Source organism: Plutella xylostella, chromosome 24 (genome assembly GCF_932276165.1).
Source record: "Plutella xylostella chromosome 24, ilPluXylo3.1, whole genome shotgun sequence".
NCBI lineage: Eukaryota > Metazoa > Arthropoda > Insecta > Lepidoptera > Plutellidae > Plutella > Plutella xylostella.
The window spans coordinates 5432398-5451994 of NC_064004.1; the positions used below are offsets into that span (position 1 = coordinate 5432398).

At 45.6% G+C, this 19597-nt stretch overlaps 1 protein-coding gene across 1 annotated transcript in view; it reads left to right on the forward strand.

The window, feature by feature from the left end:
• Window positions 1–19597, forward strand: part of LOC105383365 (spectrin beta chain, non-erythrocytic 5) — a 94194-nt gene that overhangs the window by 20579 nt on the left and 54018 nt on the right. The window contains exons 8-37 of the mRNA XM_048629868.1: window positions 438–550; window positions 988–1175; window positions 1548–1683; window positions 1920–2006; window positions 2427–2557; window positions 3182–3404; window positions 3849–3974; window positions 4368–4447; window positions 4710–4798; window positions 5657–5810; window positions 6248–6383; window positions 6834–7046; window positions 7239–7385; window positions 7483–7653; window positions 8001–8178; window positions 8565–8737; window positions 9139–9347; window positions 9569–9748; window positions 10068–10242; window positions 10609–10721; window positions 11236–11348; window positions 11518–11642; window positions 12003–12142; window positions 16854–16956; window positions 17155–17228; window positions 17330–17423; window positions 17639–17793; window positions 18233–18341; window positions 18734–18924; window positions 19175–19397. Of these exons, the coding sequence (XP_048485825.1) occupies window positions 438–550; window positions 988–1175; window positions 1548–1683; window positions 1920–2006; window positions 2427–2557; window positions 3182–3404; window positions 3849–3974; window positions 4368–4447; window positions 4710–4798; window positions 5657–5810; window positions 6248–6383; window positions 6834–7046; window positions 7239–7385; window positions 7483–7653; window positions 8001–8178; window positions 8565–8737; window positions 9139–9347; window positions 9569–9748; window positions 10068–10242; window positions 10609–10721; window positions 11236–11348; window positions 11518–11642; window positions 12003–12142; window positions 16854–16956; window positions 17155–17228; window positions 17330–17423; window positions 17639–17793; window positions 18233–18341; window positions 18734–18924; window positions 19175–19397 (4349 nt within the window). The remainder of the gene's footprint in view (window positions 1–437; window positions 551–987; window positions 1176–1547; window positions 1684–1919; window positions 2007–2426; window positions 2558–3181; window positions 3405–3848; window positions 3975–4367; window positions 4448–4709; window positions 4799–5656; window positions 5811–6247; window positions 6384–6833; window positions 7047–7238; window positions 7386–7482; window positions 7654–8000; window positions 8179–8564; window positions 8738–9138; window positions 9348–9568; window positions 9749–10067; window positions 10243–10608; window positions 10722–11235; window positions 11349–11517; window positions 11643–12002; window positions 12143–16853; window positions 16957–17154; window positions 17229–17329; window positions 17424–17638; window positions 17794–18232; window positions 18342–18733; window positions 18925–19174; window positions 19398–19597) is intronic.

Sequence of the window (19597 nt, forward strand, 5' to 3'; positions counted from 1 at the left end):
TAGACGCTTTAAGGCGCCTCAAGATGTTACCACTAAACAAACTTTTATTCTTTGTTTGAAGTTAATTAATAAGTAGAATAAAATGTAGTCGTTAGACTATAGTTAGTGTTTAATTTGCTTTGTTATTATGTTTGACGACCGAATGGCGTAGTGGTTAGTGACCCTGACTACTGAGCCGAAGGTCCCGGGTTCGATTCCCGGCTGGGGCAGATATTTGTTTAAACACAGATATTTGTTCTCGGGTCTTGGATGTGCCCGTAAAAATGGCAATAGGCCCGCCCCCTATTACATTGGGACTAACATGACACTCTGGCGAAAAGTGGGTGCAGTAATGCACCTCTGCCTACCCCGCAAGGGAGTACATTAGTACAAGGCGTGAGTGTGTGTGTGTGTTTTTATTATGTTAGTAATTAAAATATAAATATTGTAATCCGCAGATGTGGACACGACGCGGCCGGACGAGAAGTCTGTGATGACGTACGTGGCGAGCTACTACCACACGTTCGCGCGCATGAAGAACGAACAGAAGAGCGGCCGACGGATCGCCAATGTGAGTCCTACTGGCTCTTAACATTAGCTTGTAATTTGTATACGAGAGTGTTTAAGCAAGGCAAGGAGTGACTGAGGGAGCAAAACAACTTTTGTTCTACAACTTAAAAATATATGTTCAAAATGACGACTTACTCCTCTTTTGTAACACCCTGTATAACATAGATTGGCTGTTCGTTATTCTCGCTGATCTGACTGGCTTATCCTTTCACCAGGATGACAAACTTTAGTCCAGCTGTAGTGTTTGTCTCCGACTTGGTAATAGTCGAGAACAGTTGTAGCGATTTGGCCAATTTTGGCCTGAAATGCCACAAGTATTTTTTTACTAGGCAAAGGGAAGCAGGCGGGCAACATGTAATATTGAAGCAAAGCATTAAAAAATAAATAAAAAAACAAATTTTCATTATTAATTTAAATAACGCTTTATTTTTCCCCCAGATAATCGGCCAGCTCATGGACATAGACGCGCGCAAGGCGCAGTACTCGCGGCTGCTGAGCGCGCTGCTGGAGTGGATCCGGCTGAAGATCGAGGAGCTCAGCGACCGCGACCTGCCCAACTCGCTGGACGGCATCCAGCGCCTGCTGCTCGCCTTCAAGCAGTACCGGACTGTCGAAAAACCGCCCAAGTATGTACACTCTGGTTGCCTTTATCATCATCATTATCAGCCTATAGCACTCCTGGACTGGCCTCTCCCAAAGATGCGATCTATAGCTTTTTGTTAGCCTTGTTTTGTTATAAATATAGGTGTATATACGTACGTAAGGTTAGCGGTGAAAACTACGCCAGGGTGGGTGATGATGGGCAAAGCGAAGAGCAGTGAGGATCAACTAGCGTAGAGTTGGGCCTCTGGGCTACTTTTGCGGTCGTAAAATAAAGTCCATTGATCGGTTAAATATACCTAGTCTTTGAAACGTTAGGTAGTAGTTTTGCTTTCTCTATGTAAATGAGATGATGATTGTTAAACCTAGGTTGTCTGATAACGTAATTTCCCCGCCAGATACAAGGAGCGGTCGGAGATCGAGGCGCTGTTCTTCGACATCAACACGCAGCACAAGTCGCTGGTGGGCGAGGCGTGGAGCCCGGAGGGGCAGCTGCCGCAGGACCTGGAGCGCGCCTGGCAACAGCTGGAGCAGGTGAGTGCTGGACCCAACGTCCATCTCTAGCTAAGACACCCACTTCGAGAAGTCGTGTTCGTCTGATCCCTTTTCAAAACAAAATCCTTTGAGCATGGATTACCAAGTTGGTAATCCATGCTCAAAGGATTTTGTTTTTGCTCAATGGATTGCCAAGTTGGTTGTTGGTTAAGCAAATTATTTGAATACTTTGTTTTTAACTTTTACTTACACTCATTTGTGTTATTTACTTACAGGCGGAGCACGCGCGCGAGATCGCGCTGCGCACGGAGCTGCTGCGCCAACAGCGGCTCGAGCAGCTCAACTACAAGTTCAACACCAAGGTCAGCTTGTTGTACATCATGTACAGTCTTCTTTTCTATAGATAATGGGAGCGATTCCCAAGCCATCAAATTCACTATATTACCTTCAAAATTCGAAGTGACGACAATTTTGTCTGCTATAGTGCTAGTTTAGTGAGATCAAGGGCAAGTCAGCAAAGGCTAGTTGTAAGCATCGTGAGACTGTTTGCCGCAATAGCGATGGCATTGATGTAATATCAGCTGCCGCTACACGGGTTCTTATCGATAAACGTATATTTATCGTCATTCGCCGTAAATACGGCGCTGCCAATGATGGAACGCGCATTAAACGAGTTTATCGACGTCAATAACGAATCCGTGTAGCGGCCGCAAATACGGATACAAACGGAAAATTATGTATAACTGATCAAATACTACTAACCATGACGTGTTGTGTTGCAGTCGGTGCTGCGCAAGGGCTACCTGAAGGAGATGATCCAGGTGCTGTCGGACCCGCGCTACGGCTCCAACTTGGCGCAGGTCGACGCCACCGTCAAGAAGCACGAGGCCATCTCCGCCGACATCCTCGCCAGGTATGTTATACCAGAGGTTTTTAGCCAAATGCGGTGGGAATAGGGAGGATTGTGTTTGACTCGTATGTCTGTGTTTATGGTTATTTGAATTTATTGTATCCTCAAGTACATACAAACATACGGACCCTCCTTTTCACCTCCTTTTATGATTCGTAACATTTACACTTTTACTAATAATAAAATCACATAATTTTCGAATATTTTTTTCTTCTTCTTTGGGTACCATCTATCGGAGGTCGGCAATCATCTGGCTTATTCTTTCCTTCGAGACTGCTGCTCGGAACAAGGATGTGGTGTCGGTGTTGTACCAGTCTTTAAGATTTTGGACCCAAGATGTTCTTTTTCGACCGGGTCTTCGACGGCCTTGAATTTTCCCTTGTAGGAGAAGTTGCAATAAACCGTATTTACTGTTGCGCATAATATGTCCCAGGTACTGCAACTTTCTCCTTTTTACGGTTTTAAGCACTTCGGTCCCTTTTTTTTTACTGACTTCGAAAGGCGGAGGATTTCAATTTGTTTGTATGTTTTTTTTTATATATGTCCAATGTCCATTGATATAATCGTCCGTTATTACAATCTTTGTTCTAAACATCTTCCACGTAATGCAAACCTCGAACATTCCAGGAAGGAGCGGTTCGAGGACCTATCCAACATGGCGGCGGAGCTGGTCCGCGAGCGCTACCACGGCGCGGCGGCCGTGCAGGCGTGCTCCGAGTCCGTGCTGTCGCGCTGGCACGCGCTGCTCGCGCTGCTGGAGCGCCACCGCGCCGCGCTGCACGCGCTGGCCGCCCTCATGGCGCTGCACCGCGAGACCGACGCGCGCCTCAACACCGTGCGCGACATGAAGGTCAGTACTAGTGTGACACGCGCTGCACCACCATCGGTCCCAAACCTCACCAAATTTTACCAGGGGGGAGGGGGGGAAATGAAATTTCTAAAAAATGAGAAAAACGACCTCACGTGATTAATGGACGGCCCCTATGGTAATCCGACAGTGGATGACTCAGAAGGTCATTCTAATCCCCACGGTGCATTTTGAGATAGTTTCTTTATGCTCCGGAGCGTTCTAAAAAGGGAAATGACTAGGCTGGCGCTATTTGGACCGGCTAATCCTTTTTCCATGGATGGTGTTTGTTGACAAACCCTAAACGCGATCTAGAAGAAATCCGGATCCTGTACAAACCGTCTTGCATGAGCCCTTATCCAGTAATACCTGATAGTGAACATTTTAACTTTCTGCGAGATAAACATTGATAACTCCTCATGTAATCTCTTTACTTGTGTTCTCCAGGCGGCCTTCCACTCGGAGGAGGTGGGTCGGCACCTGTCGGACGTGGAGCGGCTGCTGCAGGCGCACGCGCTGCAGGAGCTGCAGCTCGGCGCGCTCGACGACGCCATCAGGAAGCTCGTCAGACAGGTACGAGACTGATATTTTCATATATCTGTAGTAGGGAGACTTAAGAAATCCTGCCTACAGATGCAAGGGATATGCGTCTGTAAATGTTAAATAAGTACCTAGAACAGACGCACAAATCCAGGACGCATCTGAAGATGAGATCCGCAGACTCATCTGCGACTTGTGGAGGGTCTATCTGTCTCATTATCAACATCATAATTATGAAAAGCGGTGTTTAAACCTAGCAACAAAAATTGTAGTTCAGAAGTCGATTTTGCCATTTTTATTGCTCGGGTATAGCATTAGTTCTGCTTCATGCCCATACTATTTGCGCTTGAGAGGCATACTTATTTTTGTACTGTTTTGTTGACTGTACGAAGCATATATCTTGATTATAACGTGTTGTTGTCGCAGGGCAACGCGGTGGAGGGCCCCGCGCAGCCGAAGCAGCAGCTGGCGCAGCAACTCACGCACCTCGAGGACGAGTATGACAGGTGAGCCACTTATCATAATTTGTATATCATGAGTTTGATCATAATTTTGATCAGTCAGTCTGTATATGAAAACACCTGTACCTATAAAGGTCTACACTATTATGTATGGTATTTAAAGCTTAAGTACATCGCCAACAGTTTTCTTTCTATAAAATAAATTGGCATTGTTAACAATGCCAATTTATTTTGTGCTTGCGTGCGTTTATATCTCTAAAAAGCATCATATATTTTTTGCATAATTTTCATAAATCTTAATTCACAGCCTCGTGGCAGCGGCCAAGGACCGCAAGGCAAGATTGGAGGACGCCAGGAACCTGTACCAGTTCCTGGAAGATCATGACGAAGAAGAAGGTAACTTACTCTATCTTAGGCAGCGTTCCCACTACGCCGGACCGGCAGATCTGCCGAAAACCGGACACCGGACAGAGTGTTCACATTACATCGGATCCCGGAAGAAATTCAGACAGTCCTCAGTTGAATTTGGACCTGCGCGCACAATGGACGACGAAATTGTTGTGTTGTGGTGGTATATGTGGTGGTGGTTTGGTTTCAGTATTAAACATACTTCACGCCATGCTTTATGTTTTTGTCTTTATAGACGTCTTCGGTCTTATTCCACAGAACAGGTCTCTCTTGGACAAGCGTTATTAAAGTTTCTGCTTGAATATCCATGCTAAACGTCTACTTTTACCAGAACATGCGAGCCGAATGACGTGAGTGGAACACGGGCGGGGCGAGGGGAGCACGAGCGGGGCGAGCGGGGGACAGATACCGGCACAAACTCGTTCACATTACTCCGGGCCCGGTCGTTCTACCGGCAATTCGTAGTGACAAAACGTTCGGTAGAAATGCCGGGCTCGGCAAAAATGCCGGACCCGGGATAATGTGAATAGCTTCATATAAATTGTACAGCCACTAGCTCTTCCGGCAGATTTACCGGCGCGGCGGATCTGCCGGTCCGGCGTAGTGGGAACGCTGCCTTATACAATAGGCAATTAGACTGAATTGCTGCAAATATTTACTATGTCGACTTGTGTAAGGTGTAAAACCGGTGTGGGAAAGCATACCATTGAAGGTTGGCTTGAAGAAGTTGCTTTTTGGCAATAAGGCCGCCTTTGTGTACTTACTATTTCTAACTTTGTATTTTGTGTGTGTATGTTTTGTATACAATAAAGTGTGTATAAATAAATAACATGTGTTATTGGTCAGGCTGGGTGACGGACAAGCAGCGCATCTGCCGCGCGGAGGTGGCGGCGAAGGACCTGCGCGGCGTGGCGGCGCTGCGGCTCAAGCACACGGCGCTGCTGCACGAGCTCAAGGCGCGCGACCACGTGTCGCTCCGTCTGCGCGCCAAGGGACAGAGGTATACGTTTTTCTGTGATGCGCATCACGAATTTTGTCGACTCAAGTCGATAGCGATTTGTATGACATCATGATAAGGGCGCTTGTCTGTTGTTACCGTTAGAAACTAATAAAACGCATACAAACTCTAGTGACCACGCGCCTACCGAATTCCTATCGACTAAAGTCTAAAGTGATACAAACACTGTAATCGCCTTGACTCATCCCCTTTCGGCTTACTGTGCCAGTTCTGCAAAACTCTATATTTATGAATGCATTCATAGCCGATTAGACGTATTTATAACACTTTACAACGAGCTTAGTAGAATACATATAATAGGTTACATTTCACCGCGGATCGTACCAGTCTTTTTCACTGGTTTTCATTTGTAGATGTACCTACTTTAGGTTTTTTTATATCTCTCAAATGTAACCTAACTAAACTCGTGTCTCCGTCAGTCTGATCGACGCGAAGCACCCGAAGAGCGGCGAGATCGAGCGGCGGCTGACGTCGCTCAACACGCAGTGGGACATCCTGCGCGAGCTCGCCGCCAACCGCGAGAAGCAGCTCGCAGACGCCACTGAAGTCTACCAGGTATGTTTAATACATATACAGAGTGTTGCAGAAGTGGTAAGCCGAAAGGGGGGTGATATTGTAAACAACTTTATGTTCTACTTGGGAAATTCGTGAACTATAAAGTCAATTCGAAAGGCGGTGACTCAGGGGGTCATTTAAGTCTAAACAACTTTTGTTCTACTTAAGGAAATTCTTGAAGTATAAATATAACTTCTATGGCGAAGCATTTTTTTTTTATGAACAAGCTGAACGTTGTAGAGCAAAAGTTGTTTACAACGACCCCCTGCGTCATCCCCTTTCCGCTTACTATACCACTTTTACAAACACTCTGTTTCAATAGATCGTAATCATAATGCATGTTGTAATGTAATGACGGCATTCCCTAATTGGGCAAATTGCCAAGAACATATTATTTTAATTTATAAAATTTACAGTAATTTCCTACTAACACTAATCCTCTCTATCCAGTTCTACGGCGACGCGCACGAGGCGGAGGCGTGGATCAAGGAGAAGCGGCCGCTGGTGGCGAGCGCGGACTGCGGCTCCGACGAGCCCGCCGCCGCCGCGCTGCTGTCTCGACACAAGGCGCTGCACGAGGAGATCACGGCGTATGACGCCGAGCTGCAGCAGCTGTGTGCTCATGCTGATAAACTGGCTGCTAACGGGATACATACTCTGCAGGTTAGTAACAATAGTAACAACGCAACAATAGTAACAAAACAGAAGGTGCTCCGCGTAGAAATGACTATGGGTTGTTGTTCTACAGGTCGTATATTATTCTGTTTTCTTCTTACTTTGCTGAAAGAATACATACTAGTCTGTTGCAATTTTGTTATCATTACAATGAACTAACTTTATAAATCGTTTCCTCAGCTCCCGACGGAAGTGGAGGCGATGCCGGCCATGGAGGAGGAGGAGTGGGTGAACGAGACGCGGCTGGTGCCCACCGAGGTGTGGGAGGAGGAGCCCGTGGAGCGCCTCGAGCACCGCGCCGTCACCGAGGAGCGCTCCGTGCCGCAGGTGACGTCACTAGCTGCACCTGTGACTAGTGTAGTATTAGTGATTCATTCATCTTACATCCTGACAGTCACTTAAACTAGCATTCTGTATCCCACAGGTGAAGGCGCTGTACGCGTTCACCGGCCAGGGCATCTCGATGGCGAAGGGCGAGGTGATGTTCCTGATCAGCAAGACGAACCCGGACTGGTGGAGCGTGCGCAAGGCGGACCGCAGCGACGGCTTCGTGCCCGCCAACTACGTGCGCGAGATCGAGCCGCGCGTCGTGCCCGTTAGTATATACAACTATTTGTACCTACAACTACACGAATATTACACAACTTTATGTCATCTTATTTCTGGGCAAACGTTTCTTTATAGAACTTGCATACAAAACTGCGATGTGACTGCGACGTGGTCCATAGGAGAGTGATTAGGGGTGTGTTGCGAGCTAGTGTTGTTCTATGTACGGGGCCCGTGTATTGCCCGTATATTATGTATAGTGCCCATGCCTAATTGACGTCGTGTCTGTTTATATTATGTATGTATGTTTATGTTTGTATTATATTCTTCCGACTATAGGCAGCGAATCATTCGTGGGTGTGGGGTGATTTTTTATATTTACGTCCCCGTCCGCAGGTGCAAGTCCGTCGTCCGGAGAAGGTCCGCACGGTGCAACGTGTAAAGAAGACGGTATTAGTGAAGCAGGTGGTGCCGGTGCGCCGCGCCGCCGCCCCGCGCCGCGCCTCCCGCACCGCGCGCCCCGCGCCGCCGCCCGCGCTCAGCACCACCACTGCTGCCATACGGGAGAGCTACGGTTAGTGTCTTATAGTTTTGACAAGAGTCGTCTACTGCTGGATATATGCGTCTCGTTAGGAGTGCCATAAAACTCTGTCCTCGACTTTTCCTTACACATCGTCGAGGAGCCCATGCTACGTTTGTCTCCTTACTACAACTTGTATATCCCATCGGTCATCTGTTAAGAATAGTTCGTTTGACCGCTTCAGCTTACATAACAAATTATATATAAAAGAGATACCAGTTCTATAGAAAATGAAATATACCATACATTAAAACTCCAATTGGTATAGACAAAAACCCTCAGCTGAGGTGAGGCATATAGATGCCCTGGTTCATACTATATTCTGTATGAAATGGCGATAGTCATGTAAACGATGTCTCAACTATAACCACCCCCAACAGACGAGCTGCTGAAGCTGTCGGGCTCGCGGCGGCTGCAGCTGGAGGACGCCATCAAGCTGTACTCGCTGTTCGCGGAGTGCGACGACCTGGACAAGTGGATCCGCGACAAGGAGCGCGTGCTCACGCACGACGGGGACGGGGACGACGTCACCACCGCCAAGCGGAAGTACGAGGTGAGCGGATTGTACAGGCCATATTCTCACAAACGATTGTTTTATCACTTCAGTGAATAGAAGCTCTTACAATGCCCACCCAGATTTACACGCCTAAGGGTTGATTTTTCAATGGTCAGATAAACGTTATCTGACGAATAATTCTGATGCTGTCACATCTGAATATCTGTATTTAGATAGTGACAGCAACAATTGTATTCCTCAGATAAAGTTTATCTAAACCGTAAACCTAGACTCTGTGACTGTAGACTTTGGTATTTTAGTCAGGTGGAATAGAGCAACCCAGTATCTAAATGCTATTTTTAGGGGCAGGATTTGAACCAGCGTTATTGCTCTGCAGTTCGCAGCAGATGTTGTATCTGCTTCCGTTTTCACAATTTATTTTGATTTCTCCCCACCAGAAATTCGTGACGGACCTGCTCGCCGCCACGCCGCGGCTGGAGCGCATCGAGGCGGCGTCGGCGGCGCTGGCGGCGGCGCGGCACGGGCAGGCGGGCCGCGCCGCCGCGCGCACGCGCCAGCTGCAGCAGCAGTGGGAGCGCCTGCAGCGCCTGCGCGCGCAGCGGGAGAAGAGCCTGCAGGGCGCCAGCAGCGTCGCGCTATTCGCCAGGTCAGGATCACTTTCTTTAGCATGTCAAAGGGATCTTAACGTCGGCGACTAACGCACAGGACAGATAGAAGAAATGGAGACGGAACACGGACACGACTTGGTTCAATTTTGTATTCGCGACGCTTCCTTGTCTAACGTCTCTTATGTGTGGCCTGCGCCTAAAAGGAAGCCCCGACGAACAATCCAGGGAATATCATCTAACCCTGTATGTGGTATTTCAGAACGTGCGACGAGGCGATGGACTGGATGGCGGAGAAGGAGCGGCAGCTGCAGGCGGACGAGGCGGCGCCGGCGGCGGACCTGCGCTCCGTGCGCGCGCTGCAGCGGAGGCACGCGCAGCTGGAGCGCGAGCTGGAGCCGCTGCGGGACAAGGTCACCACCGTCACGCTGCTGGCCGACAAGTGAGTGTGTGGCGACTACTGAGTGAGACCTGCGCTCCGACCAACAGGCTGCCAGTTTTAGACCGACCTGGCCAGGCTTCCGTTTTATGTTATTTCATTTCTGTGATCGATTAGCACAATCTCAAGAGTCATAGTTTGTAATAGTTCGTTCCTTTTGTTTCATGCAGCGTTTTAAAATGGTGTAAAAAACATGGGTATGTCAACAGACCGTTAAATTTTAAAGTTATTGCACCGTTAAACCAACAACGCACTTTACCCCCTCAATCCGTCCTAAATGCACCATGTCACTGACAACGACTAACGGCGTGTTCCCCAACAGCGTGAAGTCGCAGTACCCGAGCGAGACGAGCAGCGTGGAGCAGCGGCTGTCGGCCATCTCCGCCATGTGGGCGCGCTGCCAGCAGGAGGCGGAGCAGCGCCGCCGCCGCCTCGAGAGCGCCTCGGGACACCAGATCTTCTGCCGCAGCGACGCCACGCTGCAGGCCTGGATCAAGGTAACTATTGCCCTCTAGTAGCTTCTTGTTTCGACACTATTATGCAGGATTTATGGATTCCAACAAATTCTTACTTGGGCCTACAGCCACCTGCGGCCGCTACATGGGCTCGTTATCGACGTCGATAGACTCGTTGAATACGCGTTCCTCCAATCACAGCGCCGTATTTATGGAAAATCGTGATAGGGTGACTTTTATCTACATCTATAACGAACCCGTGTAGCGGCAGCTGGCAGTGGCCTGCCAAGTTCAACCATCAAGCTCTATTGAAGGATTTTTGTTATTCATTGGAAAAGTGACAATGCCTTCGCTCCTCCACAACTGTCCTATAATACATTCATGTATTGAACTCCCCTGTGTTTGCAGCAAACCCGCGAGCAGATGTCGCACGAGGCGTCGGCCAAGGACGTGGCCACGGCGGAGGCGCTGCGCAAGGAGCACCAGGAGACGCGCGACGACATCGACACGCACAAGGACGAGTACGTACCCACACTACTCACATGTGTAATGTTACATAAGCACTCTCGCCTTTGTGGCCTCATAGTTAGGCCTGGGTCTCCTATTACGCGCCGTAGATCGCGTCCAGCGTCACACCGTAGGCCGCGTCACAATGCTCACTACGTCTACGCGCCAACGTCGGCGTGTGAGGGAGACCGCATCAGTACATTTCTATAGTGAGCATCGTGACGCGGCCCACGGCGCGACGCTGGACGCGACCTACAGTGAAAATAGGAGACCCAGGCCTTACCCTTCGCCATCGTAATCATACATACCATTGTCGTCCACTACTGGACGCAGACTTTACCGTTAGAGCAAGTGTTTTCGTTAAATAATGGACCCGAATAATGTAATGCGTTTCTTATTGCGATTCTCTGAGTTAGAGTCTATCTAACATTTTCTATTGATGAGCATTCCTGAACATTGCGGCTGTATATTGTGACGATGTACAAAACTTTAATAAACATTTATCTACAAAATTGAGTTGTTTTTTAGATTCAAAGAAGTGATCGGCTTGGGAAAGCAGCTGGTGGCCAACAACCCGACCCTCACCGATGTCGCTGAAAAAGTTAAGTTACTGGAGGAAGAGCAAGCTGCCGTAGAAAAAGGTAACATTTAGCAGCGTCAAACTGTAAAATTCTTTGTTCTTAGTTCGAACATTTTTATCCCTACCACTTGCAGATTTAAACAAGTGGAGGTAACAGGGTTGCTTAAATATGATATTTCCTGATAAGCTTCTCATATACATCTTGTAACATATTTGTGTTTGCCTGTCAGAATGGCGCGACAAGGACGCGTACCTGAAGCAGTGCGTGCAGCTGGCGGCGTTCAACCGCGAGGCGGACCAGATCGACGCCGCCACCGGCGCGCACCAGGCCTACCTCGACTACACGCACACCGGGGTAACTACCATCATATAGATCTCCTTCTTTTAGCGTGTCGGTAACCAACACAAGAGACGACTTTGTCACCGTAGGTAGTGGAAGGTCAGATTAATTGTCAGTCTGCCCAGAGTGCGCTTGATGATTGATACGTCACACAAGAAGTTTATTTCTTGGAACTCTTAGAAATAATGGTGATGGAAGCGACAGCGAGCTTTTTACATAGATTTCCTTCTTCCTGCCGTATTTAAATCTATTTGCAACTCAAAGTAGGACTACGTTCTCGCTATGCCAAGCCGCAAAATGCATATAAGTGACACTTTAAATATAAACAAAACATGGCATCGTCAATGAGCTAACCCTCTCGTGCTCTGCTTGCAGTCGACGCTGGACGAGGTGGAGGCGCTGCTGAAGCGGCACGAGGAGCTGGAGGCGCGGCTGGCGGCGCAGGACGAGCGCCTGCCGCCCTTCACCGCGCACGCAAGAGCACTGCAAGACATCCCGCACTTCGCCAAGGAACAGTGAGTTCTTGTCTTATTGCTACTATGATGCCCTTCTTTTTATCAGCCCTTTCGAAGAAGGAATTTATTCTTTACTAGCATTTCAGCTTCATCTTTAAAAGTTTTCCAGTAGGAATTCCGGGACATAAAGTAGCCTATGCTAATCCAGGGTGTCTGCTTTCTAATAAAACAAAACTTTGAATTGCCAAATAAATTATGTTAACAAAACTGTATGGTTATGAACGTTATGTATTAGGGTTAGGATTCCTTAAGGGTGAGGCCAGACGAGCGTAATTTTGTGAGTTGTGTGAGTCGCGTATTCCGCCAGAAATATGTGCGCAAGGACGAGGGGAGCGAGTAACTTCCCCGCCCCGTTGTCCCCGCGCATCAGAATACGCGACTAACAACTCAAAAAATTACGCTCGTCTGGCCTCACCCTTAAGGGGATCCCTAAAGCTAAAATGCTAAAGTCGGCTTGATATACTTGATTAGATTGGAAAAACGGTGGCTTCTATCACATTGATAAAAATATATATTGTAGCAGAGGGTATACTGAACATGTTAGTTGCTTATAAATTGGTGCAGGATTATAATAAGTATGTTAAAAAAAATTGCAAACACACCATGTCTTTTGCCATTTTTTGACTTATTATGAAAAAACCCTCGAAATCAGAGGGCCCATTTTCATGGAATCTTATATGTATGTGTAGGTAATTAAATTATTAACAAAGTTACCTTAAAGAGTTGGATTTAATGGACCAGAAGTCAACTTTTTTTGCAAAAAACTAATAAATTCCGGTTTAAAAATGATGACACCGTGACAGATTTCAGATTTCTTCAGTCGTCGCCCTGGTGGCGGCCTGTTAGGAGCGATACCCACGCCATTTTATTTTTTATCAAATATTTCACAAAAACTGATTAAATCAACAAATTATGACTACAAGTATTATAATACATATGCATTTGCTATGGAAAGTTAATTTTCTAATCATTTTAGATGCAGAAAAGCCGAAAATTCTTAGAAAACATTTCGCCTTTTCGATTTGTTTACATTTTTTACTATAGAGTTACAGATGCATAGATAATGGTAAACATTGCACATAATGACACTTATTAGATTCTCCGAATAAGAACTATACGGTCAATGCAGTATGCCAAAGCGCGAGCCTGTTTATATTCTGAGGGGTAATTTATTTTATTTTAACGGTTGTGTATGGTAGGTAAGCTACACCATATACAGGGTGTTGAAAAGTAAGTTCATAATTTGTTTTATTTGAAACCAAAAACCGTAGTTAATTAAAAATATATATATTTTAAGATGTGGTAGTCTGTAGGTACACTACAGGTTGTTAAAAATAAGTAAGTATTTTAAAAAATTGGAGATCTAATATTTACATAATTTTTTAAATCTATTTAACAAGCTTTGCAAAAAAGCGGTTAAGTGCGACTGTATCTCGCCATGAAAAAAATGAAATGTTTACTGTAGCTATGAATTTTATGTGTTACAAGTGGAATAAAATACCGCATAATATTATGTACAACTATGTAAGAGCCTAGTATTTAAAAAAAAACTCATAAGAAAATATTAAATAAACAGGTTTTTTAACCCCTGAAGGAAATAGAGGGGTGTTATAAGTTTAAAGTAAGGGCTGAATTTTTTTTTTAAATTAGGGTGATAGGTAATGTATATTTTTAATGATTTTTTCAAATAGATAAATGTTATACCATTTTTAAATTGCCATAAAATTACCTATAGTTATAGAAAAGGGCAGGGCTACCAGTGCCCATTCGCCACTGCAACCTAAAAGATCTATAAATTATGACTCCCCATGCCGAGTCTCACTCTACAGGCCCAGGTCTTTTATAAACCTGATATTACCTATACAGGATGTTGCAAAAAGGGTATACTGTGCCGAAAGGGTTTGACTCAGGGGTTATTCTGAACAACTTTTGTTCTCCAAGTTTTGGAAATTCTCGAAAAATAAATTCGGTCTCTATAGCAAAAAGTCACGTGATCGAATAAGTTTCTATGTAAAAGGTTTTGTTACGTGAATTTTCAAAATTGTAGAAGAAAAGTGGATCTGAATGGCACCTAAATCCACTTTTGGCTAAGCTTTATACCCTTTTTTCAATACCTTGTATAAAATATCGTCAGCGTCACCTTAGATCGTAATCATCGTAACTCCTCGTGACCAAATTTTAGAGGAGACAAAAATACTGTTTTATTTGTAGTTCTAGTTGGCATCATACTACCCACATAAAGTTTTTTTTAACTAGCCTAAAAATGATTTGTTTAGACAGTCTATCTTCCTGTTCAACCGCAGCCTGAGTGCCAGTGACTCAATGACTGAAAGGAGGCCATTAGTGCTCCTAAATAAATAAAGCAGGCCTGTAGATTATCTTTCAGTGTACCGACACATCTGATTGCTGTAAGAGCCTGATAAGCTCTTCGAACGAGTCATACCTCTGTGGTGGTACGGTTTCGACCTTTCGGACAGTCAGTTTGGCATCCGAAATGCGGATTCGAATAGTGGGTACAATACTTTGCGTTCGTTCACTGTCGGAGCAGGATAAGAACCACGGGCGAGTTGTTGCGCTGGCTGTTTGCTTAAAAATAGTAACCGCGTTCAACTCTATCCCCTAGAGGGCGAACCTTTAGGGCGGCTCTTGTATACCATCACTTGTCTTCTTATCTGCAGAAAATTGACAGAGGTCATACGTGTCTAACAAGTACATTAAGGATGCGAAAAGAGAGGGTTTGTTTTCACAGAAGAAGTTCAGTTGCGGAGTTCCACAGCGGTAGGTCTTGGACCCCTCTGCTGTGGAACTTGGCATACAACGCGGTCCTGCAAATCAAGCTCGCAAACGGCGTTAGCACAGTGCATTTTTCTAATGTCACACAGGTCGTGAGGTAGGCTGAGAGCCTCCTTCGGGGATGACATCCCAATGATTCATTACGAAAAAATTGCTGCAGCTGTGCTCGCCATGCAGTGCATGGGCTACTTCCGAATCTGGGGGGCTGTTGCAAAGGAGTCCGTTGCCTCTATACGGTACGGGTTCCGTACGATCTATGATCCTTCCGGGAGCACCTGTCTAGTCAAGTCGAAGAGAATGGCTCGTATTCGACGCAACCTGCAGTACTGGTGGGATTGGTTGGAGGACAGGACAGCAGGAAGCTGCAGCAGCCGTCATGCTGTGATTCGACGCATAGATGCAAAAAAAAAGTTGAAAGTAACTTCATGTTAATAAAATATTAGATCTTAATTTAACAACATAACATTGCAAAAAAAAATTAACATTGTTGAGTATGTTATTGTAATTTACTAAAGTAGTAATAAAAACAAAGGCTTATTGCATAGTTTTCGTTCACGTTCGCCTACATCGCACGTTGTATATGAGAATAAAGGGTAATTACTAAGTTTTCTTGTTTAAAAATCACGGTTTGGGGTTTAGAGGAAAACAAATGGTAAAATGTGGAATACAGTTTTTTTTCGAATAAAGAGGAATACATGTGAATTCAAAAAACGTTTCTATTGACACCAAAGAGTACTTTTCGCCGAGAAAAGTGGAGTTACAATGTTTGCGATCTAAAGTGATGATAGAACTAGAACTTATTTTTTCAGTTCACCTGCTGTTGAGTGAAATCGTAATTAGGTAAATGACTCCTTGACATGAAAATAACCTTTTGTTTATAATCGTTATTACAAAACCGTTTTTTTTAATACAGTAATTGTAGGTGTACTTACAGTGAGCAAAAGAGCGCAGCAAGGTGTAAATTTTTTGGTTTTTAAGAAACAAAAATATTATTTCTATCATATCCCAAATACACATAAGTACTTAAAAAAAAACACACACACACACTCACGCCTTGTACTAATGTACTCCCTTGCGGGGGTACTTACATGTTATTATTTTTCTGGTGACCTCCCCATATCCCTTTGCCAGCTACGTAACCTTTTGTGACACCCTGTATATGCAGAGTTCTGCAAACTACTGTTCTGCTTTTGAAACACCAAAAAAAAACAGGTCGTCTAACTAAAAGGTCACGTGACCAAAAAAAAATTATATGAAGAAACGTTTTTTTCACGAATATAAAAAATTACGTAGGATAAAAGTTTTTCAGAGTGACGCCTGAGTAACGCCCTTTCGGCTAACTATACTTTTTTTATTTACTATTCTTATACCTCACACGGGGGCAGAGTTTAATACAACACCCTGAACTATTAAACTCTGATAATATTTTCGCGATTTTTTTACATTCTGATTTCATTTCCTGGCTTAGAAATAACATCAATAACATGCTGCACACGTAGGTTTCGGCATAGTATTAAACCTTTTTTGCAACAACCTGTATAAATATCGGCACGGGTACGACTTTATATATAATTAATTATTAAATATTAAAAATACTTTCAAATAAAAATAAATATTTTCGTATCACAAAACAATATTACTTACTTAGTATATTTTTAACAAAGTGGCATGTCTTCACTTTTATGTTTTCGAGTACTATGTTAAAATTTCATGTCATTGTCCGTAGAACGCCCCGCATACCTCAACCCCCCCTCACTAGATTTGACAGATTCTGATTTTCTTCCAGCTTTAGTGACAGCCTTAAGAAATCCGTTGCTTATTTTATGATTTTGCATACCTGCTCCAACTGCCAAGAATAATGTTTTTAAATTGTGATTTATCGTAGGTTTTAATAACGTTTATTCACCTGTGTGTGCAGCATAGCGGCGCGGTGCGCGGCGGTGGTGGCGAAGCGCGACGCGGCGCGGCAGGCGGCGGCCGAGCGGCGCCGCGCGCTGCAGGCCAGCCTGGCGCACCAACAGGTACCACTACACAATTCATATACCAATTTATCTAAAAAGGAATAGAATTTAATCAGTGACGATTCCGTTCATTTCATAATTGATTAATTCTGAAATGAAAAGTCACAACAAAAATTTAAAGATGTTCGGAAGTAATTCACTGTGCGGAAGCTAGGTACATTTTATATTTTTGTACATATGTATTGTTTGTGTTTACAGTTTATTGCATCGACTGAGGAGCTGGAGGCGTGGATACAAGACAAGACACGAACTGCCAAGGATCAAAGCTACAGGTAATTATAATTTTTAGTTATTCTGTAAAATTACTTCATATCATCTACATATATATGGCTCACCCACCTACCGTCTTAAATATGCATTTAACCTTTTACAGAGATCTTGCAAACTTAGAAAGAAAACTACAGAAGCATGAAGCTTTTGAACGAGAACTACAGGCCAACGAGAAGCAACTTAGGAACCTAGAAAGTGTAAGTTACACTAATTAGCCAGTCTTATATTTTTTTCAAGGTGGAGTTGTGAGTCTGTTTGTACTCATGTCGCTTCATTGCTCCTAATCGTGTTCGTTTATTCTTATCTATATTTTATCTAAATCGCCATTAATTCCAGTAAGTTTGAATGTATTTGGAACATATTTAAAATTTGTTAGCAACAGAAATAAGTAATACGTTTGTGCTGCATCCAGGCTGGACAAGCGCTGCAGAAGTCGGACGCGGCGCGCGCGGAGGCGGTGGCGGCGCGGCTGCAGGCGCTGGGCGGCGCGTGGGCCGCGCTCGTCGCCGCCTCGCGCGACAAGGGCAGCAAGCTGCGCCAGGCGCGCGCACAGAGGGCGCATAAGAGGTATATAAATAGCATTGTGTCTCGTAATTATTATTTATATATGTATCTATCTATACCATTTACGTCAACATTCCAGCTTTTCTTCGAAAAATGTGACTTCAAGTTTAGAAGTTTTCATGACCATCATTTTATAGCATGGGATTCAAAATGTATAGGACAAGGTGTTTACGTCGCCGTCGCTCCCATCGTGTGATACGCGCCTTTGCAAGTGACAGCTACTTTGGTGACGTCATGTTGTACGCATCTTGCGGGTTTAGACTCGTATGCGTTGTACGCCCATGTACCCATGTCCCAGTTATTAACACTTACTCAGGCTTGACTACTTGTGATTTTTCATTTGTTTTAGCTCGTTACTCAAAGTACTTTTGAAAACAATGTGGTCCTAATTAACAGTAGGTATTCTCTCGGAGTAAGTATTGAACATAATGTTTGCCTGCAGGTCGATAGAGGACGCGAAGGCGCGGCTGGCGGAGCTGGAGCGCGCGCTGGCCAGCGAGGAGACCGGCGCCGACCTGCGCAGCTGCAAGCGCCTGCTCAACAAGCACCAGGTAACCACTGCAACTCTATACAGGGTGTTACGAAATGGTTATAGTAAGCTAATAATCAAAAGTTGGTAGGAATGACCCCCTGAAGCGGTCACCCTTTCGGATTATTATACCACTTTTGCAACACCCTGTTTGTCGTCAATCAGCTTCGTGCGCGCGATCGTCTTGCGGTGTGACAGCCGGTGATAGAGACGAGAAGCCAAACCGTCTCCGCCACCATCTAAATCATTTACATATATGGGAGGGCCAAATACGAAAGGCGGTTGAATGGACAGGATATAATAGGCTGAAATTATAATGTACTTACTTACTTATTCCCAATCTCCGCTGGGGAGCAAATGTACTTGCTTTTTAATAATTAATTACTCATCCTTGGTCCCTCGTTTGCTCTTTAGACGCTGGAGCAGGAGCTGGTGTCGTGGGAGCAGAAGGCGGGCGGCGTGGCGGCGGCGGGGCGCGACCTGGTGTCGGGCGGGCACTTCGACTCGGCCGGCATCGAGGCGCAGTCCGCCGCGCTGCTGGACGCCGCCGCCGGCCTCAAGCCCAAGGTGCTGGAGCGCCGCCGCCAGCTCGACACCTCGCTGCAGTGAGTCACCTTTTTAAGATATACAGTATGATGGAATTTTGAAGTTTTATATAATTATTGTTTATAAGGGATTTGAATGAGGAAGGCCAAGTACAGAGTGATGTGGCACTCCGCCTGTTGAGCACCCTGGATGCGTGTGTCAAGTTGTCTGACTGACGAATCTTCGCCGTAGCTGCTAAATGGATCGTCTGTTTTGCAGTTATTTTTATTTGGGAAGAAACCCTCTTCTAAACTATCTATCCTCATCCAGACTGCACAAGTTTGCGGCGGAGGTGCAGGCGGAGCTGGGCTGGCTGTCGGAGCGGCTGGCGCTGTCGCGCGGGGAGCCGCCGGCGTCGCTGGGCGCCGCGCAGGCCGCCGCCAAGCGCCACGCCAAGCTGCGCGCCGACCTCGCGCTGCGACAAGCCAACAGGGACAAGCTGCTGGCGCGCGGACAGGAACTGCTGGACGAGAAACATCCCGAGAGCGATAAGGTAACTTTTACTGCAATAATAATGTAGGCTCAGTTTTTATCCATTATCATTATCAGCCTATAGCAGTTAGCTGCTGGACGCAGGCCTCTCCCAAAGCACGCGACTGGATGCGATCTATATATATCAGAACCTTTACATCTCCATCTAGCCGGAAGGCGACCCACACTACGTTTTTCTAGTTGCGGTCTTCACAGCAGAAC